Source organism: Sander vitreus, chromosome 12 (assembly GCF_031162955.1).
Source record: "Sander vitreus isolate 19-12246 chromosome 12, sanVit1, whole genome shotgun sequence".
Lineage (NCBI taxonomy): Eukaryota > Metazoa > Chordata > Actinopteri > Perciformes > Percidae > Sander > Sander vitreus.
The window spans coordinates 5,138,561-5,156,126 of record NC_135866.1 but is presented as its reverse complement, the minus strand read 5'-3'; the positions used below and the strand labels follow the sequence as shown (position 1 = coordinate 5,156,126).

Below are 17,566 nucleotides of genomic sequence, written 5' to 3'. Positions count from 1 at the left end.
CCCGGGCCGGGTTCGGACAGATATTTAGAAATGAGGGTCAGGTTCGGTCACATCAGCGCGATATGGCATTTGTTGTAAAATGGTGCTGCGGCACCTTTAACAGAGCTCAGTGCGTGTGTAAAGTGGGCAGAAGAGAGATAGAGAAAGAGGAAGCAGACGTGTAGATGCGACCGGAGCAGAGTTCGTGGAATAAGTTTACGTACACAGTGTGTGCGGTGTCCGAGATGAACCCCAGACTGAAAGCCAAGTTCATTCATTTGCTCACCAGAAACAGGATTTTAACCTCAACGTTATTCATTTTATCTTCAGCCCTGGAGGTAACGAGTCTCCCCTGGTTTTCTGACCACGGTCGGAAACAAAGCAATCAGGAAAGGTTAACACATTGAACATTTTAAATTAAACAGCATATTAGCGTGCGCTTGTTGCCCTGTGTGCGTTGATGCGCTCATCTGTTGACATTTCCAAATGCCTTCCTACAGTTGCTTCTTAAAAGCAGGCTTTCCACACAAACAAAACGTACATGTCTGTGTTATTAGTATGAGAAAAAAAATGAGATTTTAACTGTGTTGGGCTGGGGTCGGGCTCGGACACAAATTTCTTAATGCCTGTCGGGCTCGGGCCGGGTTCGGTCACGGCTCTGTCGGACGCAGGCCGGACTCGGACAGAAAAATGCGGCCCGATCCGGACTCTAACTAGGGTACGACAGACAAAAAAAAAGTGTTTTATAATAAAAGTTAGAATCTTTCTGCTTGGATCTGGAAAACTTGTGATTAGGCCCTCCAAGTCTCCTTTATTTCTGATTATTGAGACCCAACCTCAAAAATGTTGTCCCCATGAAGTCCTCCACTTGTCATGGGCATTTTGAACATTTTCTTTTGCATATTTTTACTGACCAACAATAAATCCCCAAAAAGAACAAAAAAAGATTAATCACCGATGATCACAGTTGCTATGCTACATGTATTTCTGGTGGAGGTGCTCTGTGGCCAACGGTACAAGAGTGCGTGTATTAGTACCTAGGGACGTCACGAGAACCAATACTTCCTTCCGGTTCCAATATGACAAAACACAGACGATGCCCATTTTTTTTGAAGCACCGTAGGCACCATTTGCACCGATGCCAGTGTTAGCAGCATCGGTGTTGCGCCTCTTCCGGAACTGATGGGGACAGTATACGCTTCAGAGTGTTCCAGTCGATACATTCAGAAGAAGGAGGTCACGAACAAGTGGCCGAAGTCACACCCTTCTACTTTCGGTACAGGGGACATATCAGAGAATTTCGAAAAACTATGAACGAGAGTAAACGGAGATAGATTCTACCAGACCTTAAAAAATGGCACGTTCACTGCAAACTCCCGGTGCTCTCTTCCTGATTTACAGCCCACCTCTCTTGGCTTCAAATAACTCACCATTGTCGGCTACAGCCGCTGAACAGGCTACACATTTGTAAACAACCGTGGACGCTTGTCTGTTCCTCCGGTAACGTTAGCTAGCAGTTGGTATGGCGGCATTAGCCACAGTTAGCCAGAACCAGTCGGGATCACTTTACTGGCTGTGTCTCAATTGTTTTTGCGAGTAACCAACTTAGGTACTCTAGCTATATAATTCAAATGGGAGTACACGAATGTTGAAATGACATAAAATGTCTCCATCTTTCAAATACATCTCCAATATTTACCCGTGGTTTGTAAAGTCTCTGGCAGTGTTAATTTTGACAGCAAATTCTGATTTAGTCTTAGTCTTTTGAATAACACACCATTTAGTTTTAGTCTTATTTTAGTAATCTGAAATCTTTTAGTCGACTAAATATAAGAGTTTTAGGCTTGTTTTAGTAGACCTAATATTAACAGATTTTAGTCGACTAAATCTACAGTGGATTTAGTTGACTAAATGTTTCTCCAGAATTTTTGGTCATTGGAAGTATCCATCAGTCTGTTAAGGAATGGTATTAAGGTTTGAATATGCAATACTGACACAGATTTAAACGGTCCATCCTAGACCTAGCTCTGACATTTCTGTTGTTCATGAGACACGTCATTGCCCTCGGACCGGGTGCACTGCAAAACGTTAGCGTGTTGCTAACAAACAAAGTCAACTGAAATCAGCCAAAGCTGTGTAACTAAGTCTGTGAAACTAAACACAACTAAGTATAATGTAAACAACCTTACTGTTGTCCTCGAAACTGTGCAAAGTTCTGCAAACTCGTCCTCCTGTGTAACTGCTGCTGCGTTTGTTCAGCTGTTGCACCTGCATTTGCCACGGCTTTTTAAAATGGCTCTGCCGCTTCCGCATAAATCAACCTACCCTCAAAGATTCGCTCCGATTGGATTTCTTCCCAACTTGTCCCACAAAAAGAGAGTGGTTCTGATTGGATCTCTTCTCCATTCGTCCCTCCCTAACATTTTCGTCTCATTTTTATTTGTTGACTAAAGTGTCTGTATATTTCGTCAGTCTTCGTCATCATATCTGACTTTTTAATTTAGTTTTCGTCGAAAAAGGTTCGTTGACGAATATTTTTCGTCATAGTCTTCGTCAACAAAATTAACACTGGTCTCTGGTCACGCAACTGTTAGAAACACTGTTTTGTTTTGCACTGTTTTTGCACAGTACCTTTTGAAAAGATGCCTGGAAGTCTGGAATGTGTCTTGGGACACTAGTTGTTGCACTATGACCATTAATTGCACAATTATGTTGTTCTATTGCACATGTTTGTATGTCTTGTTATGACATGTTGATATTTTAATAAAGAAGTTCATGTTTCAAGTTAAAGTACATGGAATCTTAGAAAATCCTTTTCTTTTTTTTTTACCGTGGCATTGAAATCGGCATCAAGAATCGTGTTATTTCACTGGTATTGGCACCGACTACTGAATTTTTGGTATCGTGACACCCCATTAGTACCTTGTCACAAAAAAGATATTCAATTATTGAAACCATATATAAAAGTGATGTCATGCTGACAAACGCCATGCATCCATCATAATCTCTTTCCTCAAAACAGCAAATAATGAACAATTGCTGACATATTACGCACTAAATGAGCGGGCCGGTTAGGAGGTGTCGATCAAACAACAGGTGGTGGAGAGTCAGCCAAAGCCCATAATCAGGTCTTTTTCATTATGTGGTTTATTGACAAATGTATTCAACATGGTGATTCACCGTACAATTACTGTGTCTTTGTGCAACAGTGTTTTTGTCACTAATGAATAAACAACAGGCCCTGATACGCCTACAGGAGCTCTAACAGTCCTATTAGATTCAGCTTGTGTGGGTACAATGAGATTTAAAACATGTGATGGGTTACACACTGGCAGTTTTCCATTCATGTATTTACATGCTCATGCAGTATCATTTAGCTGGATGGAAATGTCAGAATTCGATAAAACTTTATTTGCACACAAAAAAAAAGCCTTGCTTGAAGAAAAAATGTAGTGATTACAGAGAAGTAACTCTAATGTCCACAATTTAGGAAGTCTAAAGGCGTGCTGACGTTAACGGTAAGCGTATTGTGTCACTTCCGGTGTTCCCGTGTTACTTACTCAACTCTGCTTTATTGTTTAAATTAGCGGCTATTTGCCTGGATTGCATTTAAATTACACTAGTTATACTCAAGCACTTATACTTCTCTTCTCTTACAGCGACTGCCTCGCTGATCTCACAACTGTTAAAACGCTGTTAGCTACTTTAGCTTAGCCATTAGCAATGCCTAATTCCTCTCCCTCTCTTACTCTCTCTTGCTCTGTGTGTCAAATGTTTAGCTATTCCTCTGCCTCCTTTAGTAATAATGATACATGTAATAAATGTAGTTTATTCGTTGCTCTGGAGGCAAGGCTTAGTGAGTTAGAGGCACGGCTCCGCACCATGGAATCAAAATCGTATGCTTCCGTAGCTAGCCAGCGCCCCGTAGCTGATGAGGGCCAACATGTTAGAGTGTGCATAAGGCCACGCACTGTTTTAACCATACCCTCGACCTTGTGCTGGAATATGGCATTGAAATTGAGGATTTAATAATTTTTAAAAGTTTTACTATCCGACTATACAAAATTAGATAAAAGCTTCTACACTAGATGCCTATCTGACAGTGCTATAGCTAAATTTAAGGAAGATATTCCAACAGCATTTAACTCAATATAATATAACATAACAGAGGACCTTTATATTAACTTTAGTCCCCCCCAAATTGATACATTTGTAGACGGTGCTACGGCCTGCCTACGGACGACTTTAGACTCTGTTGCTCCCCTCAAAAAGAAGATCATGAAGAAAAGAAAACTAGCACCTTGGTATAACTCCCAAACTCGTAAATTAAAACAAATCTCGTGAAAACTTGAACGTAAATGGCGTTCCACCAAACTGGAAGAATCTCGTTTAGATTGGCAAACCTATAGGAAGGCCCTCAGAAATGCCAGATCAGACTATTACTCATCACTAACAGAAGAAAATAAGAACAACCCAAGGTTTCTTTTCAGCACTGTGGCCAGGCTGACAGAGGGTCACAGCTCTATTGAGCCATCTATTCCTATACCTCTGATTAGTGACGTGAGGTTCTAATGATAAAATTAAAACATAAAATTCATCACCTTTTCCCCTCAACTTCTAATGGTTCACCTTTAAACGCAGGAGTACTAGAAAGAACGACAAGACCTGACATATATTTAGACTGCTTTTATCCTATAGACCTTCAACAATTAATGTTAAAAGTCTCTTCAGCTAAGCCATCTACCTGTCTCTTAGACCCCATCCCAAACAAGGCTATTTAAAGAAGCGTTATCTGTGGTTAACACTTCATTACTAGATATGATCAATATGTCTTTATTAACAGGTTATGTACCGCAGTCATTTAAAGTAGCTGTGATAAAACCTCTTCTGAAAAAACCCACCCTCGATCCTGAAGTCTTAGCCAACTATAGACCTGTATCTAACCTTCCCTTTCACTTCAAGATCCTTGAGAAGGTAGTCGCTAATCAGTTATGTGTTTTTCTACATAGCAATAGTTTATTTGAGGACTTTCAGTCAGGATTTAGAAAGCATCATAGCACAGAGACGTTATTACTAACGACCTTCTAACTGCTGCTGACAAAGGACTTGTCTCCGTACTTGTCTTATTAGATCTTAGGGCTGCATTCAACACTATTGACCATACCATCCTGTTACAGAGATTGGAACATTTAGTTGGCATTAAAGGAATCGCACTAAGCTGGTTTAAGTCCCATTTCTCTAATCGATCTCAATTTGTTAATGTTAATGATAAATCCTCCAAGTACGCTAAAGTTAGCCATGGCGTTCCACAAGGCTCAGTGCTTGGACCAATTCTATTCTCCTTATATATGGTTCCTCTAGGCAATATTATTAGGAAATACTCAATTAACTTCCACTGTTATGCGGATGACACCCAATTATACTTATCAATCAAGCCAGACGAAACCAGTCAGTTAGCTAAACTTCAAGCATGCATTAAAGATATAAAATCCTGGATGACCTACAATTTTCTGATGTTAAACTCAAACAAAACTGAAGTTATTGTGCTGGGCCCCAAACACCTCCGAATTTCATTATCTAAAGATATAGCTACCCTGGATGGCATTGCCCTGGCCTCCAGCACTACTGTCAGAAATCTAGAAGTTATTTTCGATCAGCATATATCCTTTAACGCCCATCTAAAACAAACCTCAAGAACAGCCTTTTTTTCATCTTCGTAACATTGCCAAAATTAGGAACATCCTGTCTCAAAAGGATGCTGAAAAACTAGTCCATGCATTTGTTACTTCCTGGCTGGACTACTGTAATTCCTTACTATCAGGTTGCTCAAATAAGTCCCTTAAGACTCTCCAGCTGATCCAGAATGCTGCAGCGCATGTTCTGACAAGAACTAAGAAAAGAGATCATATTTCTCCTGTATTAGCTTCTCTGCATTGGCTTCCTGTAAAATCCAGGATTGAATTTAAAATCCTTCTCCTGACCTACAAAGCTCTAAATGGTCTAGCACCATCATATCCAGGCTCCTCTCCTGTGGAACCAGCTCTCAGTTTGGGTTGGGGGGCAGACACCGTCACCACATTTAAGAATAAATTGAAAACCCTCCTCTTTGATAAAGCTTATAGTTAGGGAGTGAGGAGTTGCAGCATCCGCCTAGCCCGGCCCACCTGCTTCTCTTCATAGTCGCCAGATTCATTTGCCATATAATCAATAATATAATCAAAGTAGAGGGAGGCAGGCCAGTACAGCCCGATCCAGTTGGGGAGAGTTCTAGCCTGACCAGGCTCCTCTCCTTAACCGGTCTCTCTTAGTTATGCTGTTATAGTTCTAGACTGCCGGGGGACTTCCTTTCTTCCTTTGACACACTGAGCTGCTCTCTCCTGTCTCTTTCCATTTGTTTCCATGTGTGTGCATCCTTGTCCCAGAAATGCTTGTTACTAATGAAGTCACTGTTCCATTATCTTTATTGTGACTATTATTGCAACTGTTCATCACATCCCAACCGGCACCATCAGACACCGCCTACCAAGAGCCTGGGTCTGCCGAGGTTTCTTCCTAAAAGGGAGTTTTTCCTCGCCACTGTTGCACATATGCTTGCTCTTAGGGGAATTACTAGAATTGTTGGGGCTTTGTAAACTATAGAGTGTGGTCTAGACCTACTCTATCTGTAGAGTGTCTCAAGATAACTCCTGTTATGATTTGATACTATAAATAAAATTGAATTGAAATTGAATTAAAGTGGCTTTTACCTTTTCTGTTTTATCAAGAGCTTCTTTGTCTCCGTGGCCCTTGGTGGCAACCTGCTCTTTAACGACCGGAGCGTCGTCATCGTCGCTGTCCAGGATCTGACGGCTGCGTTTGGCAACCTTCTTGGTGATGGGTGAATCAGTCTTCTGAACACCGTTCTGCACCTTCAGAGGGCTTTTCACAGGTCTGGAGATGAGCACAGACACAAGAAATAAGTAAAGCCATAAGCCTCATTCATATGGTACCATTTAGGGATAGACCGATTATTGGCCCTGGCCGATTATCGGGACGTTTTTTTGGCAGTTTGCAGATTATCTGTATCGGCATTTTATTTGCCCGATAACCGATAAAGTTAATGAATTAAAAAGTGTGCTACTTTGGCTCCGCTATAGCTCTGTGTCTGTCCCTCTGCTTCACTCACTGAGTCTGACTTAATGTCCCACCCACAACACTATCTGACTATCATTTATTTAATAATTGCTCAAAGCATTTAAACACAGTTTTGTGTTGGAGTTTGTAACATTCCAAAATCTTAATTTTTATTTAAAGATATTCATTTTCACTGTAAATGCATATCGGTTCCAAATATCATTTATCGGTTTCATTAACTCCTAATAATCGGTGTCGGTATCAGCTTTGAAGAACCAGTATCTAGTATTGTAGTACAGTACCTTAGTAGCGTTCAAGAGCACAGCCACAAGGTTCTATACTATGTATTCTAGTAAGGATCAAGTCAATAGCAAGAGCAGTAAAATACAACAGAGTGTCAAACATATAAAATCACTGCTGAATGAGTCATAAAAGAGAGGTCAAAGCAATGATGAAAAGACCATTACATAAACGCGAGAGTATTAAAGAGGGTTTAAAGACATGCATTAAAGATGATACAGTCTACAGATAATGAACACTATCATCAAAGCGGCGATGATATGCGAAACAGAAGTCTCTTGATTATAACTACTACAAAAAGTTGTACTAAGCAACTGAGGTCTAGGACTCAGTGAGTCAGAGATAATTGCCCATATTCAAGCTGTCAGTTGAAGTTTCAACATAAAAGTATGTTTGAAATGAAGCTGATGCACCGATATGGTTTATTGATGTCTCAGAGATTAGTCTTCCCACCCATATTGGCCATTCTGTTTGGGTACAATACAGGTATCTTTGAAGTAGAGCTGGGCGATATGTAGAAAATCAAATATCCCGATATTTTTGACCAAATACATCAATGTCGATACAGAGGCGATATTATAGGGTTGACTATTATTGCTTTCACAAAATATTTAGACAATGAGAGTTTAGATAAATAATCATCAGTAATGTGGATTTAATAACTAAGTGGGCAAATAATAGAACAGCTAAAACAGTCTGGTAAGTTCAGAAAATGACATCACTTTACTGTAATGCAGCCTTTAAACCCAGGAAAAGACAACACTTATGTCATATTACGATATTACAATATCCAAAATTTAAGACGATATCTAGCTTCATATATCGATGTCGATATAATATTGCCCAGTCCTACTTTGAAGTATTTATAAAGACAATGATATCTCCATTCTTTTGCTAATCTGACACTTGTAATAAATGGCATAATCCTTCAAAAAAAAAGTTCAGATTTCTCAATTCCCCTAACAGCCAAACATGAGCAAGTATTAAAAAAACAAAACAAAAAATACTTTCAGTCAAGAAGGGAGATCTGTGTCAAGAGTGCTAGCAGCTACAAATCCAATGCAAATGGACAGGATGTTCTCCTTCAGACACTCATCTGACAGGAACGTTTGTAGTTACGGATGGAGTTCTGCACACCTCTCCTTCAAATATTGTATGTACTAGGAGTGTGACCAGACACTCAGCCCACGAGACTTTCACACTATTTTTAAGAAAACTTCAATTAAGAAATATGACTTGAAAAATAGCATTTACTCAGAGAACCAAGCTGACAACGTAACCAAGCATTTCATTGCAGTAGTAAACAAGGAAATATGCTGCTCTTGTATTGATTTATGACCATTTTTAGGATGAGGGGAGAACATTTCTCTTTGTTTAATATCAATAAAAGTAAAGTTAGGTTTTGATTTGTGCTTAAATATAAGACCGAGAAAGATCTGTGCGAGTCAACACCACACTGAACTGCGCGCTGCAGTCCGTGTGTGTGGGTCGGTCAGGAGAGAGAGAGAGAGAGAGAGAGAGAGAGAGTGTACCCTCTAACGCTGGGTTTCATCGGCAGCTTTTTACAGCTGCAACTCAGCAACCGCTCTGCAAAAGTGAACTCAGAGTCAACTTTGGCGAACGGGCGGGGGATCTTCTATGATAATTTAGAGGTCCAAGCCAGACTCATCTTCAAAGCCAGATGTATTATAAGACCAACCAGGTCAGACTCCGTCCACTGACGGCTGCTTTGCACTTGTGACTGATATCGCGAGACAATTTTTACCTGGACGAGAAGCCTCATATGGTTCAACAATGCATATATTTTTACACGTTTTTCACGGTCTTAGTCATTCAAACAATGACTAAAACATGTTTACTTTGAAGCTGTAAATGAGGACTTGAGAACTTGCGAACATCAGAACTTTCACAGGGTTTCACAAGGTATGTCAATGGGTTTCCTTTGACTAGGTGGCAGTGATGAACCTTAACGCTGGTTGCCACCCACCACAAAATGGGAGAAAAAAGTATAAGTGAGTGAGTGCAGTGCACTTGTCAGACAGCACAGATGGCAGAGAGTGGTAGGTGAATGGCAAGGTAAAGTAAAGAAAAATAGCAGGGTTTCAGCAAGTCAAATTTAAGACTTTTAAAGCCCTTTTGAAGACTACTATGAATAAAATTTAAGACCTATATAACAATAAAAAATAATATGTTGTTAGCAACTGGCTTTAACCAAGCCCTAAATTCAGTTTTTTTTCAAGCAAAGCATCGCTAAACTTGCATCTCTCCATAGCTCAAGAATGAAATCCATTTTATGTCTGTGGTATAATCCGTAAGAGACTCGCACCAATAACACAAAAGCTGATTGGCTGCAATTTAAGTTGCATGTTGGTAGTCGTAATACAGCAAATTATATTTGGACTAGCAAATAAACAACTACAACACCACGGAATCAAACAGGAGAAAGAATTTCAATGAGCATTAGAAGTAGCGTTGCATGGACGTAGGAAAACTAAGACCCTTTTAAAATTATTTAAGGCCTAGAACACAATACTTCAGCGAAATGTCAGACTTTATAAGACCTAAAATTTAGATTTTGAAATTTGAATTTTTTTTTTACTTTTTAAGACCCCGCAGAAACCCTGAATAGGTCAGAAATTGACAGCTTTGTTGACTGAATGTATTGCTAAGATATTCTGATTTAACAATGTTAGGCTTTTACAAAATGATACTATAACTTTGATTAGTGTTTAAGTGTTCAAAGCAGACTGTTGTCTCACCTTGTTATATTTTATTTACAGTTTGTCAAATGATATCAAAGACTCTATAACGAACGTGCACCTATGGCAACCCTGAACCCACAGAGCCCCAAACAACCCCAAATCCCAATTTAACCCCTGGTAACAAGCTCCTATTCTGTGTGATTTAAGAAAAAAAAAGTTTTACTTTTTCACTGGTCCATCTGTGGATTTCTTCTGCATATCCTTATCCTTGCACTTGGGCTGAAAGAAGGATCTGATGGAGGAGGAAGAGAACAGTTAACGTTAATGTCCTGACGGCGTTAGAATGCTTATCATCAGTGTATCATAAAAAAAAAGTAATACAGTCATTAAAACAGTATATTTTGCCGATAAAAGCTGATGTGTGTGTAACTTCAGGTTAGTGGGCTGGTAAGTTAGCTCAACGGTCAGAACGTTACGTTAACGTTAAGTGCGTAGCTGGTTGCCATCTGCGTACTTAGCAGACAAAAGTTAGCGAGCCTTCTTTAGCTAATGTTAGTGTTACGGTATTTTCGTCTGGATCTGCTCAAACCTTTCCTTCCGTCGTGTCAAAACAAATAAGCTAACGGTTAAGGTTCAGCGTTAACACACACGTTAACGTTATATGACAAGAGTGGGAGTCTGGCGTTTCTCAATACCAAGTACACAGATTGATAGATAACTGTTGAAGCAAAAAGTGAATCCCTTACCCCATCAGACGTTGCAGACTAATGCATGCTAATGCTAACTTAGTTAGCCCTAAAATACAGCTAACGTTACACCCCTGTAGGCATTTTTAGAACCCTAAACACAACTCACAATACACTTAACTAACGTTAGCTGACGTTAGGTTTAGTTAGTTAACGTTACATGCTAATACAGATTCAAGCAGTCACCAAGCCAAAGATCCCTTATACTAGCTAAACCGTCTCTGACCAAGCTAACGCAACCACCAATAGCAGGCTAAATAGAAACCATTCCTAGTTATCAACGTTGTACTTACGCGATGCTCCGCTGCATGTTGTCTTCAAATTCGTCCTTCACCTGATAGATACTAGATTAAGACTAATGGTTAAATTATAGCACAGGGTCCAACATCCACATACAAATACACCAACCAACTCCCGCGCTGCAGAATGACAAATATTCGGCGCCAAAGTGACATCCCAGCCAAAGATCGTCAAAAAGAAACACGGAGTCACTCGTTAGCTAAAATCTGAGCCGTTTTCCGTTTTCCAAACTTGGTCATTTTGGATTTTGGTCTAGTCTTGCTAGACTTGGCACCTTGTAAAAAGGAAAAAGTAAACATGTAAGCCCTGACAAACAGTGAAACTGTGATACATACCATAGAAGATTGTAATTCACTTATGTAAATGGTAAGGAAGTTTATTATGTTCAGGTGTCTTGATATTGTTTGCAATATTTAAAGATAACATATTGAATACAGAATGTGGTAAACAAAAAAACAGCATAAATTAGCCTATGCGTCTAGTTAGATGCAATTTAATGGTCACATACAATTTAAAAAAATCTAACCTGGTAAAACCTACATTACAAAAACATATAATATTGTAATAACATGACGACGTTTATTTAAAAAAATAAATAAACCAAGTTTTACCAATAAATTGATTTGGAATTAGGGTGCCGTAACAGAGTGATACATCTGCTTTTTTAACACATCTCTGCTCTGACACTTTCCCGGGAAAAGCTGTGTTGTGAAAAGTTTGTGGGATGCCCAACACGCTACTGCCCCCTGCTGTGTCGGAGTGCAAACTGCAAACATCAGCGCCTGGTCCTGATGCTGCAAAGAAGACATGATGGCTCCAGGGTTTCCCCCAGAAAAGTGGTTTTGCCCGGTGGCAAGTGTCTTTTTTTGACGAGAGCGCGGCTGGGGCCAGTCATAGACTGATGGCAGCATTAATGGAGAGCCCAATAGATTCTGCAATAACAGAATCATGGATGGAATCGCAAAATTGAGAATTTAAAGGAACACGCCGACTTATTGGGACTTTAGCTTATTCACCATATCCCCCAGAGTTAGATTAAGTCCATACATACCCTTTTCATCTCGGTGCGTCGTCGTAACTCTGTCTGACACACCCACCGCTGGCCTCGCTTAGCACAGATGCTGGAGGTAACCGGCTCCATCTAGCCTACTGCTCCCAATAAGTGACAAAATAACGCCAACATTTTCTCGCAGCACCTGAGAAGCCCCGTGGTGAGGAGCAGAGAGTTCGCCTGGAGTTCGCTCAGAGTTGGAGTAATATCACTCCGCCCAAGTAGCAGAAGTTGCAGTGCTTCACCTTCTGAGGATATAGCTCCCAGTATGTATACGGTTAGAAGATGTATGATGGGTATGTATGAACTAATCTAACTCTGGGGGATACGGTGAATAAGCTAAAGACCCAATAAGTCGACGTGTTCCTTTAAAAAAGCAAAACACAGATTCCATAGGGCCAGGGGCGGTTCTACCTTGAATTACAACCAGGGCGAGACCCCCTTCGAGCGCCCCCCACCCCCAATTTCTTTTTTGGCAAAATTACTATATTATAGTGTATATTTATTTTAAGTTCTGATAACTTATACTGTCATATTTTGTGCAGAATTGTGTTCATTGCCTTTTGAAAATGTTGGAGGTGGAGATTGTGTAACTGGATTCTCTTACGTGTTTTTCAAATGTTCTAATGAAAGATTTGTGCAATTGAGAAATATAATTTTAACAACAATTTAATAAACACACACACACACACACACATGCACTAAACCTGTTTGAGTCGTGACTCACTCGGATCTTTCACCCGTGTTTTTAAATTAACCCATGAGTTGCGAGTCTCTAGTATTGCCAAAAGCTTTATAATTTATACTTTCGTAGGCAACCACAACTCCAGAAGTCAACTCAAGCGACTGAGTGAGCAGAGACAGTCCAAGATTAGTAACTAATTTAATTTAGATAAAATATTAAGAATAATATACAAATAAAATATAGAATAAATATGCCTATTCTAAATAGCACAAATCGTTCATCACACAAATGTGAAAACACACTAAAGAGAATGTAACTGTTACACTATTGCACTAAGAACAGAAAACACAAACTAAAACTAAAACCTGACCTTTCTGGCTTTCCTTGACGCAAAATCATCAATGATGTTATTGTATGAAATCTGCTCCCCTATTGAATGCTCACGGGCGCACGCCCTTTAAAAAAAAAGTAGTCAAAAAATGTTTGCATTTCAGACGGCCGACACGAACACACACGCCTATCAACTCGATAACAAAGCCGTAAAGTAGGCAAGGCTCTTTCAACTCAGGATAGGATTGAGATGAAAAGTTTAACTGACACATAACAGCGATCAGCTTCGTGGGCGCTCAGTATTAGCGGAGCACCAACGGTATCGGCGCCTATGCCCAGCAACCCGTTCGACCCAGATGTGAACTGTCCCCCGCTCCCCCCTCCCCTTTCCCCTTCTCATACAGCTTCTCTGTGCACTGTGCGCACGGCACCTTCTCAGCAAGCAGAGGCGCAAATTTGCCAATTCCCCACACGGTGAAATGATAGATAATACAGTAGAAAACCGCTTCGAGGATTTAAAATTTTTAAGTGCTCGTGCCGCCCCCCATGAGTCATAAAAAAGCGCCCCGGGCGGCTGCCCGCTTCGCCCGTGCCAAAAACCGCCACTGCATAGGGCCCTACATCAAGTCAGTGCTAAAAGCTAACTGGAGATTTTAAAATATGATTGTTTGCTTACTTTTAAAAATCATCCATAATGCTGTTGCTCCTCCTCTAAAAAAAATGTATTACGCTCAACTCAGGAAAAAAAGAGCTACTCGGTCAGCCCAAAGGGGTAAGCTTCGCTTCAGAGCTCGAACCTCCTATGGCGCCATTTTGATGCTACAAAGCGATCATCCGACGTTAGCATTCCATTGACTGCCATTCATTTTGACGTCACGTTTACAGGAATAACTTTACATCTGAAGCGTTTAAAGACTTTATTTGTCCATTGTTTATTTCTAAAGAAACACGACAATGTATAAAAGGCTCCATTACCTTGTACCTCACGTTATGGCTCCGTAGTAGACGTTTTTGTAAAAATAGGCTAACGATTGTGTCATAAACACGGGACTTACTGTCGCATAGTAGAGGAATTACCGTATAGTACAGGAGAAGCTCGCAGGCAGTTTCGACTTACATTAGCTGTTTAAGTTTGAATTACTAATGATAACTAGCATTTTAGTTAGCAATAATTAGCCTGTGTCCATGTTATCTCCTTACATATACCTACGCTCTCCGTCTCTGCAAGATTGGGAATGATTGAGATTTCTCTTGGCACAGCTACCAGAAGACTTTCCAACTTTCAGACAGGTTGCTCATGTCACATTTACGTTGTCTCTCTCAGTTGGAGGCTGCGCAGTAACGCTCAGCGCTCACCGGAAAAGTGCTTCTAATGGCCTTCACTGGTCTCCGTCCAGAGCAACGGGATCTGTTGGTCCATTCTTATATACTGTCTATGGGTCAGCCACTAGAGGAGAGTGCAATATTCCCAATCGCAAAACTTCATTTGGCAAATCATCATTTTCTTTTGTAGCCATAACTCAGTGGAATACTCTCCCCACACACCTTATTACATGTACAAATCCTCAAACCTTTTCGAGTATGACAAAAACATGGTTACTGTCAAAACAAAATTGTACACATTTATTATCTAGGATTTTGATTGCATAGCTTTGTTGGAAAGGGGTAGGGGGGTTGGTTTTTGGAAGGGGGAACAATTGAGCACATGATAGTTTTAATTGTAAATTAGGTGTGACTGTGGTTGTAAAATTGTATATTTTAATGGTTTGTATTTCACTTGCATGGAATTTCTATTGTGTTACTGACCTGCCAAGGGACTACGGACGGAAAATAGCACTATAGTGCTACAACCTGGTACAATGCGTCTTTCCTTGTTCTTATACATATAAGGTTAATGTTAACTTGTGCATTGTCCCTGTTTAAATAAATGAATCATGAATTGTGTCAAAGTTTCCATCCGAGCCACCCCACTGTAACTGTAGTTTAAAAAAACGTCTTAAAAATACATTAAAAAAATAAATCCCAGTGGCTTAGGCACCAGGCTTGTAATACACGGGGGGAACCCTGGGCTCCTTACATGAAAATTTCAGTGTCTGTTTATATGCATCATTTATGCAGCTCTGGTAATGAAGAAGGAGGGAAAATGCAAGACAAACAGCTGAATAATGTAAGTTGGGTGCAATGCTTTATTTACTCAAACGCAAGTACCATGTTGTTAATTGTTAACAAGTGCAATTCCCCTACTGCGCCAAGAAGTGCTGACAGAAGAAAAGTCGCTTCCTCAGTATTTCTATCAAACGCACACACACACACACACACACACACACACACACACACACACACACACCATGGTCTAACTCAATAAATAAAGTGAATAATAAACTACTGTTCAATGACTTTAAAAAAAAAAAAACAGTATTTGAGAGATTTGAGGAGGCAAAGCAGTCCATCTGTTGTACATTGTTCCTCTTCCTCACTCTCTCTCCCCCATCTGTGCGTCATTCCCCGCTCGCCTCTCCTCTCCTTGAATTTCAGTCTGCTTCACTCCACTAAACAGGCTTCGACTGATGTAGTTCAGATCCCACCCTGCAGGGCTCTTGTTCGGCCAGCCGTTAGCGCTCACATGGAGGGCCGAGGGGAGCGGTGGGAGGCCTGCCTCCCTTATCTCGGCCCCCAGACGTGCAGGGGCGGAGATGTAGGGAAAGTGGCCGTGGAGAGCCCCCCTGGGGGTGGGGATGGACTTAGGGAGGCAGCACGGGAGCAGGAAGGGGTAAGGCACAGACTGGACTGCTGTCAGAGAACAGAAAGAGAGTCACATTAATCGCAAAGTGCAAACTAAATTGTCTTCATGAGTTTCATGTGTTGAAAAGACAACAGGAGCTCAGATACATATTCATTTGCTTAATATTCATACATATATAAACTCTTTTCCAGAAGGAACGTGAAGCATTGAATGGGCCTCAAGTCATTCACAGCAAAAGGCATTTGTTCATTGTGAAAGCACTTGTGAGATTTGTTTCTCCAAGTAAATATTTTCTGTATTGTGTGGTTGGGAACTGGTTAGCAGGCTTCTTCCAGTACCGCCACATACAATAATCGGTAACAACGAAGGGACACGTCACACACGTAATCTTTCGAATAAAGAGATTTAGTGTTGTGTCCTGTCTTTTGACGTCTGTTTAGCAAGTGTATTAATTGAGTATATTTTTGAATTGTGGAATGTAACTAAGTACATTTACCCAAGTAGGCTACAGTACTTAAGTACAAATGTTGAGGTACTTGAGTCTTTTCTTGTCATGCCACGTTCTACTTCTACTCCGCTACATTTCAGAGAGAAATATTTAACTTTTTACTCCACTACATTCATCTGACATATTTAAGATTTTTGCACACAAAACACACGTCCAGCTGAAATGATAGTTGATCGATAGAACTGTTGTGGATCGTTTCCAGTTTCTAAAATGTGAGGATGTTTCTGTATATTTTCCTGATGATACTTAGATACTTTTACTTAAGTACCATTTTCAATGCAGGACTTGTAACAGAGTATTTTTTACAGTGTGGTATTAGTACTTTTACTTAAGTAAAGGATCTGAATACTTCTTCCACCACTGCTGCATTTAAACCTTTGCTTGCTGAATTGGAGTCTGAGTCTTCCATGAATGTTAGCCCGGATATGGCTGCAGTTGTGCAGGAGGTGTACTGGCTGGGGAAGAGAATGATGGTGATGAAGAAGGATGGGTAGATACTGCCACAATTCCAACCAATAACCCAATAAAAACGATGGATTGCTCCTAAAAAGTTTTGTTTGTGGATCTTCTTCCTCTGTGCCATGGAGCTCCACTGTTGTCCAAAAATTATTAAAAACACATCAATGAGCCACACATCCCTCCATTACCAGGAAAGTAAATATATCCTCCTGCTGTGAAGAACACCAAATGTGTATCAATCCGCAGCTGAAAATAGTGCCTAACTAATACACAATGTATTCCTGTTTGAGTAGCCTTTACTAAAAAACTACAGAGCTCAGCTGTTACAGGAAATTAAAATGCCATTTAGAAAAATATTTGTTTGCATTAATGGGTGTTTACAGGTTTCTACATGTATGTAGTAACATGTATGTTTGTATGGATAGATGAGAAAATGTATGGATATACTTTTCTCACAATGTGTCACTTTGTATTTGCATTTTATCTTTTCCTTTTCTTTGTAAAGCACTGTATAATCAATGGTTTTTATAATGTAAATGCACTTTATTATTAATAAAATGTTATATTATAATTGTAGTAGTAATAGTAGTATAATAGTAGTAGTATTAGTAGTAGTTGTTGTTGTAGTAGTCATATCAAATTCCATATTT

At 40.1% G+C, this 17,566-nt stretch overlaps 2 protein-coding genes across 3 annotated transcripts in view; both read right to left on the bottom strand.

Moving 5' to 3' along the window:
* Positions 1-11,297, bottom strand: part of lig1 (ligase I, DNA, ATP-dependent) — a 70,842-nt gene extending 59,545 nt beyond the window's left edge. For both annotated transcript variants that reach the window (XM_078263615.1, XM_078263617.1), the window contains exons 1-3: positions 11,134-11,297; positions 10,318-10,386; positions 6,726-6,909 (exon numbers count right to left, since the gene is read on the bottom strand). In XM_078263615.1, coding sequence (XP_078119741.1) covers positions 6,726-6,909; positions 10,318-10,386; positions 11,134-11,150 — 270 coding nt within the window. In that variant the 5' untranslated portion in view covers positions 11,151-11,297. The remainder of the gene's footprint in view (positions 1-6,725; positions 6,910-10,317; positions 10,387-11,133) is intronic.
* Positions 11,298-15,679: 4,382 nt separating this feature from the next.
* Positions 15,680-17,566, bottom strand: part of LOC144527223 (uncharacterized) — a 10,683-nt gene continuing 8,796 nt past the window's right edge. Inside the window, exon 5 of the mRNA XM_078265184.1 lies at positions 15,680-15,996. Within this exon, the coding sequence (XP_078121310.1) occupies positions 15,680-15,996 (317 nt within the window). The remainder of the gene's footprint in view (positions 15,997-17,566) is intronic.